Here is a 15424-nt window from a genome sequence, read left to right as displayed (position 1 = left end):
GAACAGGCATGGAAAAGCATTAAGTTTCCAAACTCCACCTCCACTTTGAGATCTCTTGCTGTTCTGAAGGCAGATATATATGCACACACATAGACCTGCAGACTGTACCTCCTCATCCATCCAGAATACATAGCACCCACCACTAAGCCAGAGAGTTGAAGCTACTGGTCTCAGCCTCTTCTGTCTTCGGGTCATCCATGATGTGGGAACTCCGCTCCGTGGCCTTCACTCGAGCTGTCTTTGCCGAATTTCTAGCTACGCTCCTCTTCATCTTCTTTGGGCTGGGGGCGGCACTCAACTGGCCTATGTCCCCACCCAATGTTCTCCAGATCGCGCTGGCTTTTGGCTTGGCTATAGCGACCTTGGTCCAGGCTGTGGGTCATGTCAGCGGGGCCCATATTAACCCTGCTGTGACTGTCGCGTGCCTAGTAGGCTCCCAGGTCTCCTTCCTGAGGGCCATCTTCTACGTGGTGGCGCAGATCCTGGGAGCTGTGACAGGGGCAGCCCTCCTGCATCAAATCACACCACCTCACATCCGCGGAAGCTTGTCCATCAACAGGGTAAGGATTCCGGCACCTGCAAAAGTGTGAGGGATGGAGGATTAAAGCAGGGTGTGTCCATACTAGGATGCTCAAGAAACCCAGATTAGTCTCTTGCATTGCTCTTTTGCTAAAAAGAAATCATGGACCCCAGTTTCTCTCTATTCTCTGTTCCTGCCTTTCCTCCAAGGAGCTTGGGGCTACCTAGTTCAGGCATAGGCAAACTCAGCCCTCCAGATGTTTGGGACTACAATTCCCATCATCCCTGACCACTGGTCCTGCTAGCTAGGGATGATGGGAGTTGTGGTCCCATAACATCTGGAGGGCCGAGTTTGCCTATGCCTGACCTAAATGGTTCTCCCCCTTTCCACATTAGCTCCACAACATCCTTGTGAAGTAACTTAGTCTGAAAGATGGTGACTGGCCTAAGGTCACCCAGTGTGCTTCATGGCTGGGATTTGAGCCCAAGTCTTGTGTGTCCTAGACCGGTCCAAGACCTTGCGTTACCAAACTGGCCCACTACTGACATCCTTCAGTACAATTCAGGATTGTGGAAGACAAATTGCAATGAGACTCCTGTTGTGATCTATAGCAGTGACAGCCAGACTTTGTTGTAGGCTGTTATAAGGGGGAGGGGGAAATTGCGGGAGAGGGGGCTCCCAATTTAGTTTGATTAGTTTGATTGAATTTAGTTTGAGAGCCAGTGTAGTGTAGTGGTTAAGAGCGGTAGACTCGTAATCTGGTGAACCGGGTTCGCGTCTCCGCTCCTCCACATGCAGCTGCTGGGTGGCCTTGGGCTAGTCACACTTCTCTGAAGTCTCTCAGCCCCACTCACCTCACAGAGTGTTTGTTGTGGGGGAGGAAGGGAAAGGAGAATGTTAGCCGCTTGGAGACTCCTTCGGGTAGTGATAAAGCGGGATATCAAATCCAAACTCTCTTCTTCTTCATTATACACCTGTATAGGTTAGGCCAGTGCTTCCCAAACTTGGGTCTCCTGCTGTTTCTTGACTACAATTCCCATCATCCTTGACCACTGGCCTTACTAGCTAGGGATGATGGGAGTTGTAGTCCAAAAACCCAAGTTTGGGAAACACCGGGTTAGGCAATTGTTCTGGGTTTAAAAAGACTCAGATGGAACTATCAATTGTCAGTGCAAATTAAAAGAAGCTAGATTATCACGAACCACTTAAAACTACAGGGTAAGAGGCACTTTTACCTGTTGTGTGCTGTTGCCAGTAAAACAAAAATAAAGAAAAAACTAGCTTTTCCAGTAGCCTTACTTAACAGGGAAAGGGAGAAGAGCAGCAGCAAACTAAACAGGTGAGAAAGCGTGTTCTCATTAAAGGAGAGCACGTGTTGCGGCTGGGACCAGACAAGCACCCTGTAATTGCCAGGCAGAATTGAAGGAAGGGGCCTGGCGTGGATTGGATGTGTTGTTGCTAGGGCAATTTGTATGTTGCCAATTTGGGGGTGGGATCAGAGGATATTTAAGTAAGGCCCACAGCAAGCTGCTTTCTCTTTTGCTGTGGGCATCGGATCACCCGCCCGCCCGCCCTTGTTTGGGCTTGCGCCTTGACCTTGCTATGCCTGTCATGGGGTCGTCCGCCTTGGTGCGGGGGGCTGGTAGGAATTTTTCCATTTGGCTGATTAGTGTGTGCCATCTGGTTTTCGCCTACTGCGTAGCAAATCGTCACAACTTGTATAGTTGGCGGTTAGGCATTGGTTTAAATTGGTTGGTGGAGGGGTATGGATTGGCTGTGCCTGCCCCTCCAGTGCTGCTGCTGCACGGGAATTCCGTTAAAGGAATTCAGGGGCTTACCATCCTTTCATCCAAACCCCTGGAATCGGGTTTGGACCGCGTAAGCCCCTGGGAGCATGCGGGGAGAAGCTGAGGGTCTGTGGCGCAGCTCCAGTTATCCCTGATCTTGTTCCTCCACACTGCCTTTCGCTGGAATCCGGGAGTCAGTGCTATCCCCCAAGGCGGGGGGGGGGGGGACAGATAGTCATAACCAATGCCTAAGCAACCACTCACAATTTGTATGTTGAATAAAGTTGTGGCCAAAATTATGCCAAAAACCTTAAACAAAAATTATGTGTGATGTGTGAGTTATTGGGCTAGGGGTGTTTGGGAGATCTCAGCACGCAAAGCACAAAGGAAGGAGCTTGGAAGCTGAAAGGTGGTGGACTATCGAGGCATGGGATGAAGGTTGGAGACTCACAGGTTGAGGAAAGGACTTGACCTTGTTGCATCCTTGACTTGGTATATGATGGGCTTGAATCAGTTTGTTTTGGCTCATGTAAAGGGCTTCTCAAGGCTAGTGTTTATTTTGGGTGTGTTCTGCAACACGTTCTTGACACAACAATAGTGTGTGGATTGATTCTGCTTTGTTAGTTCATCTGTGATGCTTCCCAGCGTAACCGCATTACAGCGGTACCTTGGGTTACATACGCTTCAGGTTACAGACACTTCAGGTTACAGACTCCGCTAACCCAGAAATAGTACCTCGGGGTAAGAACTTTGCTTCAGGATGAGAACATGGCAGTGGTGCAGCAGCCCCATTAGCTAAAGTGGTGCTTCAGGTTAAGAACAGTTTCAGGTTAAGAACGGACCTCCGGAACAAATTAAGTACTTAACCCGAGGTACCACTGTATTCAGTTAGGTTCTAGAGCTGCTAAATGCACATCCATCCAGATGTCATAATGAGCATTCTTCGAGAATGATTATGACTCTCAGTGTTATAGTTTTTTGGCATTAGTCAGGAGATAGCTCATGATACTACTGTGGGAGGTAGCTTATTAAAGTTTACTTCAGAGGTCAGCAAGCTTTTTCTGCCAGGCCGGACTATATTTTGGGAGAAAAAATGAACGAATTCCTATGCCCCACAAATAACCCAGAGATGCATTTTAAATAAAGGCACACATCACATTCTACTCATGTAAAAGCACCAGGCAGGCCCCACAAATAACCCAGAGATGCATTTTAAATAAAAGGATGCATTCTACTCATGTAAAAACATGCTGATTCCCGGACCTTCCGTATTTAGAAGGTGATTTGGCCACATCCTGGCTCCGGGCCTTAGGTTGCCTGCCCCTGGTTTACTTCTTTGTTCTGCTAGAACAAATAGCATGTTTTTGTTGAGAGTTCCCTTTTGGTCAAACTGCACTTTGTAGAGCTTTAGTACAAAGGTAGAAGATATATGGAATGGCACAGGAAGAGCCAATGTGGTACTCTCCAAACATTTGGGATTACAACTCCCATCAACCCTAGCCAGCACTGTCGATGATCAGGAATGATGGGAGTTGTAGTCCACCAATATCTGGAGGGCTCCACATTGGCTACTCCGAGAGGGGGGTGGAGAGGAAACATGAATTCTCCAGGAAACAAATTAGGGGAGGGGGAAGCTGAGGTAGTGTCAATAAGGATAACTGCTCTGGACATAATGGTATTAGGTATAATAAATCTAGTACCCACCATTATCTCATTGGGAACCATTTTACCGTATTTTTCGCCCCATAGGACGCACCGGCCCATAGGACGCACCAAGTTTTTTGGGGGGGGAAATAAAGAAAAAAAATTATTCCCCCCCCCCAGGCGCTTGTGGGGCAGGCAGCGGGGAGAAGCGCTCTTCTCCCCGCCACCCGCCTTCAGATCAGGTCCGGGGACAGCGAGAAGACGCGTTGCGCCTCCCAGATGTCCCCGGAGCTTGCGGGGCAGGCAGCGGGGAGAAGCGCTCTTCTCCCCACCGCCCGCCTTCAGATCAGGTCCGGGGACAGAGGGACGACGCGCTGCGCCTCCCAGCTGTCCCCGGAGCTTACGAGGCAGACAGCGGGGAGAAGCGCTCTTCTCCCCGCTGCCTGCCTTCAGATCAGGTCCGGGGACAGCGGGAAGACGCGCTGCGCCTCCCCACTGTCCCCGGAGCTTGTGGGTTTGGCGGCGGGGTCTCCCCGCTGTCAGCCTCCAAACCACTTCGGGAGACAGTGGGATGGCGGCGTTCCGCCTCCCTCTGTCCCCCGACCTTGTGGGGCTGGCGCTGGGGCTCTCCTGAAGCCTGGAGAGCGAGAGGGGTTGGTGCGCACCAACCCCTCTCGCTCTCCAGGCTTCAGCGAAAGCCTGCATTCGCCCCATAGGACGCACACACATTTCCCCTTCATTTTTGGAGGGGGAAAAGTGCGTCCTATAGGGCGAAAAATACGGTAATTAACTAGCTAGGTTTGAAGGCATGAAACTTTGGAAATTCTTTCAGAAGTTGTCAAGTTGCCATCAAGCCATATGTGCTGGAACATTCACAGGATTACCACAACAGAATGCTCTTGGGTGATGCAATGCTCTGGGATCTTTTCCCTTCTCTCCATGGACTCAGTTCCGATTCTTATCACTCAGTTTACTTCCCTAATGAGCTACTGACTGAGTCACATGAGGCATCACTGCTGGACAAGGAGGAGAACAATTTATTTGACAGCATGAATTGCCATACATCTTCTGGAGGGCTGTTGTGTGTTTTCCATGATTCCCAGAGTGTGCTACAAAAATGCAAATGTTGTTATTGGAGCATCAGATTCTGCACTTCAACATTAATGTACAATGTGGTGAAGTGGTTAAGAGTGGTAGTCTTGTAATCTGGTGAACTGGGTTCGCTTCCCCGCTCCTCCACATGCAGCTGCTGGGTGACCTTGGGCTAGTCACACTTCTCTGGAGTCTCACTCACCTCAGAGAGTGTCTGCTGTGAGGGACGAAAGGAAGGAGGTTGTGAGCCACTTTGAGACTTCTTCGGGTAGTGATAAAGCGGGATATCAAATCCAAACTCTTCTTCTTCTTCATTACATTGGTACCTCAGGTTACAGACGCTTCAGACTCCACTAACCCATAATAGTGTCTCGGGTTAAGAACTTTGCTTCGGGGTGAGAACAGAAATTGCGCGGCAGCAGCGGGAGGCCCCATTAGCAAAAGTGGTGCCTCAGGTTAAGAACAGTTTCAGGTTAAGAATGGACCTCCAGAACGAATTAAGTTCTTAACCCGAGATACCACTGTATTTCTAAGTAAAGCAAGACTCTATGCTTCAAAGAGGAGCTTGGACAATGACTGAGAGATCTCATATGTTTGGAATAGGGAGCTCCTCCTCACCCCATCCCACCTACTTTCCAGCAGGATAATAAATTGCACAAATGGTGTAGTTTTAGAGTGACCTCAGTGTGGAATGCTAGCTTGCAGGAGTGCTCCTGTGAGCCACACCCAGAACAATCATGTGGAAAGAACTTGAACCACCCCTAGACACAATTTGCGATCTACCAAGATGAATGCAGTCAACCAGTCATGTATGGTGGTGCACCAGAGCCTCAATAAATATCCTGTTTTTGCTCCTCGATTTGGGCTGCCCAAGAACAGAGAGGTTGTCTACTACAGCATCTCTTCAGAGCAACACAATTAGGCAGGTCTAAGCTTTAGCTGTGCCTTTTTCAAGCTAGGCATAAGCATATCAGGAATCTGTGCAGTCATGTATTCAAAATTTCAGTAGTGAAGCATGTTTATATTTATTGTGTCCAGCAGGGCAAGTGCGTCACAGATGAGAATCTTTGCTGTTGCCAGAATGCCAGTGGCATTGCAAATCATTCTCTTCCCCACCTGCCCACAACTTACATAAGATTAAGGCAAATCAAAATGCCATTGTGGTTGCAAAAGAGGCAAATAATAGAGATGTTATCTTTGTGTTCATTCAAGGTTGTCAACAGATAACTATTGCAGGGACCTTGTGCCAAAGTAGAAACAAAGGTTCACCCAAGTACACATGTGTGTGTGTGTGTGTGTGCACGCACGCACGCACGCACACACACACATATTTATCACTATTTGCAAAAAAATATATATCACATAATCAGTTGCATTGCTCAAACTCATAACTGCCCTTAACTCTGTGACACAGTCACATAGCCAAATGCTAGTAGTTATGCCATCTTCTACTTCAATGTGTGATACAATGGCAAGAATCTTCAAGGAAGTGCTTAATTTTCTTCTATTTTTTTCAGGTACACAATAATACAACATCAGGTCAGGCGGTCACCATGGAGGTGTTCCTCACCTTCCAGTTGGTCCTGTGCATTTTTGCCTCAACTGATGACCGCAGGAGCGATAACCTGGGATCCCCAGCCTTGTCCATTGGTTTCTCTGTTGTCCTGGGTCACCTGCTTGGGGTGCGTATCTCAAGAGCATTTATTGACAACTGTTGAGTATGCATGGATGAAAATACTGACAGCAGGGCATGTCTTCCCTGTGTTTAAGAGGGTGCAATACACCCATCTTAGCTTCCCAGGGCTGGGAGATCAGGAGGAAAGGTTGGTGTTGGGATTGCGCCAAATATGCAGTTTCAATTTTTCATTCGAATCCACCTGTTTTGGTTGGGTGGAAGTTTCTCCTGACACCCACTTCAAATGCTCAAATATACATCTTTTCAAAAATAAATCCTCTGGGCTGCTGAAACTTCAGTGCCATTCTCTACCCTTTGCTGCTTCCACCTCCTTGGATTAACCGCATTGCACATCCCAACCAATCAGAGATCACATCTTGAACAAGATGACATCATCTTTATATGTATATATAATTTTTATTAAATTTTCTGATTTACATTTCAAAATAGTCATATAAACAACCTTAAATCAAGGACTTCCCTTCTTCTCTATCCGTGGTTCATTTTGCATACCACACATCCCTGCATATGTTACACAAACTAAACCATTCAGTAATCCATCGTTACATCCGTCAAAACTTATTTACACTGTTGAATTTATCTTAACACTACCAGCATCTTTAATTAAACAAAATTTTCACCCATATATTCAGTAAACACCATCAACTGGTGCCTAGTCAGACTTGGCTAGCAAATGAATGTGTGAACATTTTCACAAGGACACACAAACACATTTCCCAAAAGGTAGGATGCAAGGCATTATTATATTTATTTTTAGTTCAGTCCAAAATATGTCCATATGAAATGGTGTTGACTCAGCCCTGGCTTAGCAGGTAATCATTTTCATCAGTTTCTTCAGAAACTACAAGAAAGAAGATTCCACCTAAACATTAGGAAGAACTTCCTGACAGTAAGAGCTGTTCGACAGTGGAATTTGCTGCCAAGGAGTGTGGTGGAGTCTCCTTCTTTGGAGGTCTTTAAGCAGAGGCTTGACAACCATATGTCAGGAGTGCTCTGGTGGTGTTTCCTGCTTGGCAGGGGGTTGGACTCTATGGCCCTTGTGGTCTCTTCCAACTCTATGATTCTATGATTCTAGAAGTAAATAACTGGGGTGAGTTTTAGGTAATGAGTACCATTAGCTGAAGCACTTCTCAAGGACTTCTGCTTGCTCAATGGGACTTCCTCCCACTCTCCTCTTCCTACATCCCCCAAACTGACAAGGGGGTCAGGAGAACCTCCAAAATGGGGGAGGTGAGAGAGGGGATTACTCCAATGGCAAGCCCAAAATCTTGCCCTGATTGAATGATTGCTTTAGTGTAAGGTTGAATTTATTCCCAAAATTATTCTTGTTTTACGGATAGAAAAATGAGCCACAGAGAAATGGAAAAGGCTAGTGGATTAAAGTTTCCTAAACAAAATGTCACAATAGCATAGTTGTTGGCCTAATGTTAGCATTAAGATAGAAAAGGTTGAGCATTTCTTGGTGAAACAACTTTCCAGTGAAAAATCTGGTAATAATCATAGCAGGCAGCTTCTACTCAGAAGACTGGATTTTGAGGTCCTCAAAGACACAGACTTCCACCACAGGGCCAACTAGCATACAGTGTCTGGGGAAGCCATAAAATATTCCCTGCTTCTTTGAGTATATCCTAATCTATGAATGGCTCCCAGCTCTCTGTCTTGATTGGCTAGAACTGGGAAGCAGGGGTGGCAATTTGCCCCTCTGCCTTTGGGCTGCTTCCTCAGATATTTGCTACTAACTCATGACAGCTTGACTGCAATAAGGGTTTTTCCATGTGATATGTGACTCTCATGTGAGCTAGTGACTATTAACAGGCCTGCTGTCACTCATTCACAGTGAGATTGTGTACATGTTTGCTCAGAAGGAAGTCCCATTGTGTTTAATGGGGCTTAAAGGTAAAGGTAAAGGGACCCCTGACAAAAATGGAGAAGAGGAGGTTAAGGGGTGATATGATAGCCATGTTCAAATATATAAAAGGATGTCACATAGAGGAGGGAGAAAGGTTGTTTTCTGCTGCTCCAGAGAAGCGGGCACGGAGCAATGGATGCAAACTACAAGAAAGAAGATTCCACCTAAACATTAGGAAGAACTTCCTGACAGTAAGAGCTGTTCGACAGTGGAATTTGCTGCCAAGGAGTGTGGTGGAGTCTCCTTCTTTGGAGGTCTTTAAGCAGAGGCTTGACAACCATATGTCAGGAGTGCTCTGATGGTGTTTCCTGCTTGGCAGGGGGTTGGACTCGATGGCCCTTGTGGTCTCTTCCAACTCTATGATTCATTGATTCTATGATTAAGGGATCCCTGACAATTAAGGGACCCCTGACAATTAAGTCCAGTCGCGAACGACTCTGGGGTTGCAGCGCTCATCTCGCTTTACTGCCGACGTTTGTTCACAGCCAGTTTTTCCAGGTCATGTGGCCAGCATGACTAAGCTGCTTCTGGCGAAACCAGAGCAGTGCACGGAAACTCCATTTACCTTCCCACTGGAGCGGTACCTATTTATCTACTTGCACTTTGACGTGCTTTCGAACTGCTAGGTTGGCAGGAGCAGGGACCAAACAACGGGAGCTCACCCTGTCGCAGGGATTCGTATCGCCGACCTTTCGATCGGCAAGCCCAAGCGGCACAGTGGTTTAACCCACAGCGCCACCCGTATTCCTTTAATGGGGCTTAATCCCAGGTAAAAGTGCACAAAATTGCAATTTAAGAATGCTCTATCCAGCTCCTAAGCCTTGGGGTGAGTCAAATGCAACCCATAGGCCACATCTTAGCCACTCCGTAGCACCAGAGGTATTGAACCACTGCACTACATAAGGCATCGGATTGTTGTTCTCTCTGAAGAGCTAGAGATAGTTCAAGAATTCTTCTGAAAGCCATGACCAAGCTCCTTAATCCATAGGAGTACATGCTCTGCCATTAGCAACAATCTCTTATGACAGCTACAGCCACGCTTGACTCCACTTGTATTATTTAAAGCCACGAGGCCAAACTTCACATGTAATGAAGATCTATTAGTGGATTTATCAACTTTTTAAAAAATGAATCAATCTTGGTCTAAGGCTGCACACCCTACAGAATTTAACAGGACTTAATATATGTGGTTAGGATTGCACTATAAATCTCCCCTACCCCACTGGCTGTTTTCTCTTTTTTGGGGGGGAGGGGGGAAACAAGGCCTCATGATTGGCCTTGGATCTCTGGGTTTATTATTAGTAGTAGTAGTATTAGTAGTATTTGTATTCTGTTTCTAAGTCACGTTGTGGTCTCTCAGCTTCAGCCTGTGTTTCAGATTCCAAACCACTCTGTATAAGGTGTAGCTCTTTATTCCCCATTCATTAGGATGGAGAATACTAAAATGGATAGAACTTTTCCACCTTTCGGCCAAAGTGGATGAAATTTACAGGCATGGGAGCTCCTCCAAAGTGGATTAAGATTGACAAATCGCAGAAAACTAAATCCAGAGGGTTTTATGGGGGAAGTAGTTCGAAAGCACGTCAAAGTGCAAGTAGATAAATAGGTACCACTCCAGCGGGAAGGTAAATGGTATTTCTGTGCGCTGCTCTGGTTGCTAGAAGCGGCTTAGCCATGCTGGCCACATGACCCGGAAGCTGTACGCTGGCTCCCTCGGCCAATAAAGAGTCGGTCACGACTTTACCTAGAAGATTTTTACTTTCCTCCATAACTCACATTAGTTTCATATTTTGCATGGAGTGTGGAGGAAGAGGGCTTTGTCTCTTGCTTGCTTTCTTACCTTAACACAGGCATAAGCAAACTCCGGGCCTCCAGATGTTTGGGACTACAATTCCCATCATTCCTGACCACTGGTCCTGTTAGCTAGGGATGATGGGAATTGTAGTCCCAGACATTTGGAGGGCTGGAGTTTACCTATGCCTGCCTTAAAAGAATTAAGAGGCAAAGTGGTGTGCATTCTTGCCTGTATATTTCTAAAAACTTCACAGCTTCACAGCTTCACATCTTACTTTCCACTATCAGGTAGATCTTCCAACATGAGGTTGTCTAGAACCAGTGTAGGTTGGCCAATTAGGGCAAATGGAGTGTTGCCCATGAGCCTCTGTCTGCCTTCAGCCACCCCCCCCCCTCTTTCTTCCTTCTAATTTATATTCAGTACAGGGGATGGTGCCTGCTGTGAGCTTCCTCTTCCTAATCCTCAGTGTTGCCATGATGGAACTCAGTAATGTGGAGGATGGGTGCAAAGTTAAATTTAATTGGTTCTGCCTGCCATGGTCTTTTTGTCTCTTACCCTACCAGTCCCAATGATCACTAGTCACCATGGTCTAGGATATGGCCTGTGGGGCTCTGAAAACTTCTGGCTTGTTGTTCCTTAATGAAGAGCAACATAGAAAGTTGTTGTTGGTTTTTTTTTAAAAAAAGAAGCAAACTTTTAGTTTTTTAAAAATTATCTGCTGCTGTGCATTAACAAAATAATTAACAACAACAACAACACAGACATCTTCAGAAACTCCACGGGAATATTCTGGGCAGCCTTACTTCTTGCAGAGAAAGTAAGACCTAGAGAAAATAAGAAAGGGTGGAAAACCTCACATCACCCCGATTTCCTTCTTTGTTGGGACTCCACATAGAATTGATGCACACCCTTAAAAAAAGATGCTAAAGCTGATGGTAGATTCCCTCCATGCATTAAAGGAAAATGTCAGAAGAGCTAACCACAGATATTTATCATATTTACACCCTGCCCTTCCTCCAGCATGCACAGGTCTTTCTGTCTCAACCAGTGGCGTAGCATGGGTTGTCAGCACCCGGGGCAAGGCAAGTAATTTGCGCCCCCTAACCCGGGGCAAGGCAAGTAATTTGCGCCCCCCCCGCACTGTCCCTCCCCCAGATAGTCCCTCGCTCTCTCTCCGCACCGCACCGCACGCCTGGCACCCTCCCCTCCACAGTGGGCGGCGACCCGACGGCTCGGATTGGATTCGCACAGCCAGCACTGCAGTAAGAGAGAATGAGTGAGCCAGGTAGGGGCAGAGAGCTGTGAGTGCAAGCGCCCCCCCCCCAGATGTTGCACCCGGTGCGGCCGCCCCCCCCCCTGCACCCCCCACGCTACGCCACTGGTCTCAACCCCTTTCATCCTCACATTGATCCTGTGAAGCGCATTAGGCTGGGGGAGAGTCACTGACCCAAGGTCGCCCAGTGGACTTCATGGGTGAGTGCAGATTTGAACCTGCACCTGCCCACTCTAACCACTACACCACCACCCCTTTCGCCATGTGTTGTTTGACCTTCCAAAGAGTGATTGCGAAAGTATCCTTGAACAACTAATAATAGGAAATCCAAGCTTTCATCCAAGTGTCATGTTTTTTTAATTATTATTTCATAAAATGTATACACTACTTGATTATTAAAAAAAAAGACCTCAAAGTGGTTTACCAAAAGATAAAACAATAAAATCAAGGGGGGATGTGGACGGGACACATGACTCAAGCATACTTTATTTGGTGAAGCTCTTTCAGAAAATGTTTCCCTTATCAGGTGACCTTTAAAAGTCACACACTAAAGAGTTGACAGATTCTCCGGGAAAGACCCATAGAAACAGTCCCGTATACTCACAGCGTTGAGGAAGCACTGTGAGATGAATAAGCATTTTCCGCAGTCCTTCTGTACCATTTACAGCCCACATGGCTCTGTAGTAAGAAGCATTTGGTGAAACAGAAATAATGTACTTATCTGAGGCCCTCAGGCATGCGCTAGGCCCTGTTCTACTGTCTGATGGCTGCCATCAGATGCCCAAGAACCATTGGAAAGGGCTGATGATTCGATGATACTTGGGGGTCTTGGGAAACTGATAAAATATAATGCCCCTTGATGTTTCCACAAGAACCGTCTCAATATTTTTGGCATCATTTATTTCCCCCTCTTTAACTCAGCGGGACGCGGGTGGTGCTGTGGGTCAAACCACAGAGCCTAGGGCTTGCCGATCAGAAGGTCGGCAATTCGAATCCCCGCGATGGGGTGAGTTCCCATTGCTCGGTCCCTGCTCCTGCCAACCTAGCAGTTTGAAAGCCCATCAAAGTGCAAGTAGATAAATAGGTATCTCCGGCAGGAAGATAAACGGCGTTTCTGTGCGCTGCTCTGGTTTGCCAGAAGCGGCTTAGTCATGCTGGCCACATGACCCGGAAGCTCCCTCGGCTAGTAAAGCGAGATGCGCGCCGCAACCCCAGAGTCGGCCACGACTGGACCTAATGGTCAGGGGTCCCTTTACCTTTACCTTTTAACTCAGCAAGTCACTACCCACATAAAGGTAATGTTTTAACTCCAGCACTAATATCCATAGCAATAAATGCTTTTCTTTTCCCCCCTAGATCTACTACACTGGCTGCTCCATGAACCCTGCTAGATCTTTTGGTCCTGCTGTGATTGTGGGTGAATTTGACAACCACTGGGTAAGACTCCTAATGGATTGTGCCCAGTAGTGGGGGTGGACTTCAGAACCTCAGAGCTATCCTCCTTATACCAGCATCACTACTGTTTACCTGGATGGGGCTGAGCTGGGGCAGCAACCAGCAAGGTCAGGGCCACATTGAGTGCACCAGTGAGAGGGTCAGGTGGGTAGAGGGGGTCCTGCCACTGTACCCTCATGGCCCCAACCTCCCCACATCTCTGCCCATCCCCACTGAGATAAGTATAATGCTGGTGTTAGAACGGCAGTTCTATTGCTCTGCCCCAGCACACATTTCACTGCTGCCTATAGCATACCTATGGCTGACAGAGCTGAGTGTGAGGAGAAGGTGGAGGGAATGATGGGGGTTCTTATACCTGGAGCCTTGTATTCATGCATGTTCATAGCAGACAAGATGCATCCCCTCCTGTTCTGAGAGATACGGCTTTTGGGAGACGTAGAGAAACAGGCTGTACGAGAGCTGGAAAACAGCAAGCCTAGCAACTCGAAACAACATTTTGGGAATCCCCAAAATGCAGAACAGCAACAAAACAGGGTCAGTGTTTTCACAGGGACACGTAACAGTAATTGGAACCATCCCTGGTAAAATACGGACCATTGAAGCATATGCAGGACCAACCCAAGGCTTGGGCCAGATGAGATGCTTATGGCCATGTGGGTTTCCCTACTTTTCAGGGATCAGAAAGCCTGTTGGCAAAGGAAGCCTATTATGTGGAATCAAGAGCTGCCAATTGAAAGAAAGATGTAGTGATTGGCAACAAGAACCATAGGCAAGTTTTTCTTTGGTGATCACTTGTAGCCAAGTAAGATTGTCTTCCATTGGTTGAACTGGTTTGAAGCCAGAAAAGGCTTAAGTGGCTTGTTCTTTGTGACTCGGCAGTAGATTAAAAACCCCATTCTGGTTCTAGTTAATACCGGAATGAGTTCTTCAGATTCTGGTTTTAGCCAGCTTTAGGGTAGTTTTTCATTGGATCTTTCTTTCGTCTATTTTTTTAATATGGAGACAACAACATTTGTGTTCAATGAGGTGAAAGAATGAAGGAAGTAAAAGCTATTAGCAAGTTTGGCAGATATCCATTGATTCTTTAACTTCCCACATATTGGGCCAAGCCAAAAACACATGTGATAAGGCTTTATTGTTGTTGTTGTTGTTGTAGTAGTAGTAGTAGTAGTAGTTATGAAGCGTCCCTGAGCTGCCCTGTTGTAACAAAGAGGGCTGCCATTCACCGAACTACTTGGATTCTTGAGAGCCGGGCAGGGAGGAGGGCCCAGAGATAAAATGAGGCAGTAATTATAGCTCAGTAACAACAGCTATAACTGCTTAGCATCAAATGCTAAGCAGGTTCAACAGTGGCAAATAGCTGGATATGGAACAATAGAGGGCCATTGCCTTTGATCTGTTATAGGCAAGACTTTCTTGGTTTCTTAGGGGAAGAACTGTAACTCGGAGACAGAGCACAACTTTTGCATGCAGAAAGTACCAGGTTGCATGCAGAAAGTACCAAGCAGAAGAGAGCACATGAGCTCAACAGAAGTTGGGGGTGGAAAGAGTTGGTAAATGCAGATGGGGTTGGGAAGAGGAAGTGGTCCAGAACAGCAAGGAGAAAGCCAGAGGGAGGGATCTGAAAGGATCAGGACAACTGGGAGAGTAAAGGAGTGGAGGGGGAAGCTGCAGATGTGAGGAACTGCACATGAAACTGGAATGGCCAACTAAATATTTGGCCAAAAGCTATTTGGTAATCTTGAGTTTTCCAACTGCGCCAACACACCCATAACTCTTTCCCCCTAATTACATTACATTAATTGCAATATATTGGGGAAAAAAATCTCTACTGCCCTATTGTGGGAAACCTTGAACTAGAATTGTGAGGTCTAATGGAGGAAGAGCTATCTTCTATACTACACTTGATCTTAGTCAAAAGGCTGAGAAGCGATGCTACCTTCTATAAATTGTTTGGTACCAGAATTTATACAAGAATGTTCATCCTGGTCAACCATCAACCTTGTATCTCTCTCATTCTCTCCTTTCCTCCCTCAGGTCTTCTGGCTGGGTCCAATGGCTGGAGCGGTGGTGGCTTCCTTGCTCTACCACTACGCTCTCTTCCCCCATGCAAAGACCCTCTCGGAGCGGCTAGCAATCTTCAAAGGCTACGAGCCGGAAGAAGACTGGGAGGAGCGTGATGTTCGCAGGAGGCAATCGATGGAGCTCCACTCCCCACAGACCCTGCCTCGAAGTGTGATGGAGAAAGTCTAG

General features: G+C 46.8%; 1 protein-coding gene across 1 annotated transcript; it reads left to right on the top strand.

Moving 5' to 3' along the window:
* Positions 1–126: 126 nt before the first annotated feature.
* Positions 127–15424, top strand: LOC310671642 (aquaporin-2-like; the record flags this gene model as incomplete). Its single annotated transcript, XM_083428011.1, has 4 exons — positions 127–560; positions 6561–6725; positions 13073–13153; positions 15209–15424. The coding sequence occupies exons 1-4, from the start codon at positions 198–200 to the stop codon at positions 15422–15424; spliced, it is 825 nt and encodes a 274-aa protein (XP_083284137.1). The 5' UTR covers positions 127–197.

Source organism: Podarcis tiliguerta (genome assembly GCF_965153285.1).
Source record: "Podarcis tiliguerta genome assembly, chromosome: 2".
In the NCBI taxonomy this organism is placed as follows: domain Eukaryota; kingdom Metazoa; phylum Chordata; class Lepidosauria; order Squamata; family Lacertidae; genus Podarcis; species Podarcis tiliguerta.
This window is presented reverse-complemented; position numbering and strand designations above follow the sequence as displayed.